At 35.0% G+C, this 3,301-nt stretch overlaps 1 protein-coding gene across 4 annotated transcripts in view; it reads right to left on the reverse strand.

Annotated features, from left to right (window-relative positions):
- FBXL5 (F-box and leucine-rich repeat protein 5) overlaps window positions 1–3,301 on the reverse strand; it is an 84,439-nt gene continuing 81,138 nt past the window's right edge. For all 4 annotated transcript variants that reach the window (XM_010857288.1, XM_010857289.1, XM_010857290.1 and 1 more), the window contains one exon: window positions 1–803. In XM_010857288.1, the coding sequence (XP_010855590.1) occupies window positions 727–803 (77 nt within the window). In that variant the 3' untranslated portion in view covers window positions 1–726. The remainder of the gene's footprint in view (window positions 804–3,301) is intronic.

Consider the following 3,301-nt stretch of genomic DNA (forward strand, 5'->3'; position numbering starts at 1 on the left):
TTACTTGGTAAAGTCCTCAAAGAAGATTTTATTTATGTATTTCTTCAAATGACTGTGGGACTTTTAAAAACCCCTCCCAAACATGACACATTTTCAGACAGTGGTGGGGACTGGAGTCTCTGAAGAAAGTACAAAGACACTGGTGCTGTGCCGGCTCAAGGAGCCGACACCAGGAAGCCGATTTATTTCACAATCTTAAGAAGATCTTACATGTGGGTATGTTTGAATTGGCCCTCTGGGAACTGTTCAAATTAAAGGAAACATTATGGAAAAGAGACCGGTTTCCAAAACGTGCAGTCTCTGAAAATAAAACTTAAGAAATGTAATGTCTGAAAAGATCTGCAAAGCTTGGTACAGTGTTTATCTATATAAAGATAACCAATTACCCATTGACTTCAAAACTCAAAATAATGTAAAAAATACTTTAAATGGCATGGCATTAGTGACAATTTTTTTTTCAAATTATTCAATTTTAAAGAAATATGATAAAACTGTTCTCACCCTATGAAAAGATCTAATCCCTTTCTAAAACAAAAGTACGATTTGCAAAGAGAAACAACACTGTACAATTCACTGGTAAATTAAGATTTCTGAGGCTGTAAGAAATGGGGCCAAAACAAGTCACTCAAAAAAGGGATGGTTAACACAAGAAATGTGCTATAAGTAAAGTGCATGAAAGGAAGCCTGCTCAGCTAAATGAAGTAGACAGGGGTCAGAAGTCAAGGGTCATTCGCCAGAGCGGCAGCAGGCTCGAAAACCACACTGCAGGTTCTGGCATCCGCTGGCGGTGTCAGCATGTGGACCTGCGTGAAAACAGAGAAGTGTGAAAGGAGGAAATTCTCATCACATAAAAGTAAGCTTGCTAGTGAAAGAACTGTAAAACACTTATTATTTTTACTGGTAATACATTATACCATAGAAATGAAAGCCCCATGAGTGTATAAAAAATTATTCAGCACAAAAGTCACCAAAAGCAGTTTAACTTTAACTAACACAGGTAAATGAAAAAGAGGAAGGAAAAGAAATAATTTTGTTGGCAATAATCCTACAAAATAAAAAATTCAGGGTGAGATAACTCACAGAATCAAGACTGCCAGGCTAAGTGAACAATGGATCTCTTACACCATGAACATCCTTCCCAGAAATAGTATTAAGGCAAAAACAACCTCATCTGTAATAGATAAGCTAAAGAATCCACTATTCAAAAATTATAATAAATACTATATTTACAATATCTGTTAAAAATAAACTATGTAGATCTAGCCTTAACATGTTTGCCATATTGTTATTTAACATCTGTTCCCCCAAATAAATCTTGTGCTATGGTTAAATTATTTTCCAGAATTAAGTATGCAATGAATAAATAATTAAAAACACATCTAAAACATAATAAAAACTGTGATTCAATTACAAAGAAAGCATTAAACATCTGTGGGATAACTGACATTTTATTCCAATCACATTATGCAATTCAAGACACTAGACTAAAAGATGCATTAGGGAACGCAGCTGAAAATTAGAAAGTGTCAAAGAGACAGCATGGCACATATTCAAATGTTAAGTACTCTGAATGAATCATAGTTTTCAAAAAGGCAAGCAAATGTGGAAAAAGACATTTTAACTATATTGAAGCCTTTTTTACTGGTAATACATTTATACCATATGTATGTCTGCACCATGAACAAAGTTAGTTCTTTACTCATCAATTAGAACCAAAAGATTTGCATTTGTAATACTAAGGACGATAAAAATACATGAAATATAATTTTATTGTAGAAAATAACATTTTATAAAAAGGATTAAAACTGAAAAATCATAGTACTCTGGGATGACACCAAGACATTAACTCAGAAAAATATGCTAAGTTAGTTTCATTTTGTTTTTTGAAGTATCAAACCATTGCAAAAGAAGGCAACTATGCTAATACCAACGTAAGAAAATAACAACTTGCAAATCAACACCCAGAACACACCTACTTCCCAGAATTTAACTATTCTTTGTATTCTTGAAATGGCAATATACAAAATACTAAAGATTAATTCCTTAGGATATACAAAGAAGTACAGCATTCATATAGCTAACTATGAAAATAATAATGTATCTTTAGGAAAAGAAAGAAACGGGCTTTACAACCATAGTGGAACTGCAATAGCTTATGATTTCATTTGTCTCCAAATACTTATGTTTAACTTTTAAAGTAATATTATGTCTGGGATATAGGGGGCAAATAAGGGAACACATAATGGTATATCAAAGAGGACTGGCCCCGGGTGTGTAACTGCTGAAGCCAATGATACATAGGCTTCACTGTATTATTATGTTTATATGTTTAAAATTTTCCATAATTTTAAGTCTAAAATCATTTCAAATATAAAACTGAATTACCACAAAGCCTATTTTTTGCTTAATCAAAATGAAAATGTGTTCTTTTAAAATAAAAACTTGAATGTGTCAAAACTTAAAATTCACAAAGCAGCACTTTTGTTAAGATTATTTTCTCTTAAAATAAGACACAACACTAGCAATCTTAATCACAGAGTCAAAATGAAATCTCTTAGTATTGTGTTATCATATATCAGAAACACCCTAGGAAGGAAACCTGTGGCTTGAAAATCTTCTCGCACTGACGACCTTTGTCCAGGTATTCCCTTTGAACACATTTTCAGCTTTAACTGATACTCCCCAACTTCCTTTCTGAGTCCGCTTTCCTCCCTGCTTACTCTGGTCACTGCTCGGCCCGCCAGTCACTGAGAGGCACCTTTCTCCGAGACCCAAGGCCCTGCCTCACTGCCACTGCCCTGCCCTGCCCTGACACAGCCCCTGGGGATGGAATGTTTACACTGGCGGCTTTTACGAAAACATAACTATAATTTTCTCGGTGTATAATTCTAACTTTTCTGAAAGGGAGAAATAAGAGGAAAGAGACATGGAGACTTCAGTACAGTATTCCAAAATGAAACTAAATCAGATTGATTATACCTTTGCAGCCAAAGATGGAGAAGCTTTATACAGTCAGCAAAAACAAGACCAGGAGCTGACTGTGGCTCAGACCATGAACTCCTTATTGCCAAATTCAGACTGAAATTGAAGAAAGTAGGGAAAACCACTAGACCATTCAGGTATGACCTAAATCAAATCCCTTATGATTATACAGTGGAAGTGAGAAATAGATTTAAGGGCCTAGATCTGATAGAGTGCCTGATGAACTATGGAATGAGGTTTGTGACATTGTACAGGAGACAGGGATCAAGACCATCCCCATGGAAAAGAAATGCAAAAAAGCAAAATGGCTGTCTGGGGA

This window comes from Bison bison, unplaced genomic scaffold, assembly GCF_000754665.1.
Source record: "Bison bison bison isolate TAMUID 2011002044 unplaced genomic scaffold, Bison_UMD1.0 scf7180017864379, whole genome shotgun sequence".
Classification (NCBI taxonomy): domain Eukaryota; kingdom Metazoa; phylum Chordata; class Mammalia; order Artiodactyla; family Bovidae; genus Bison; species Bison bison.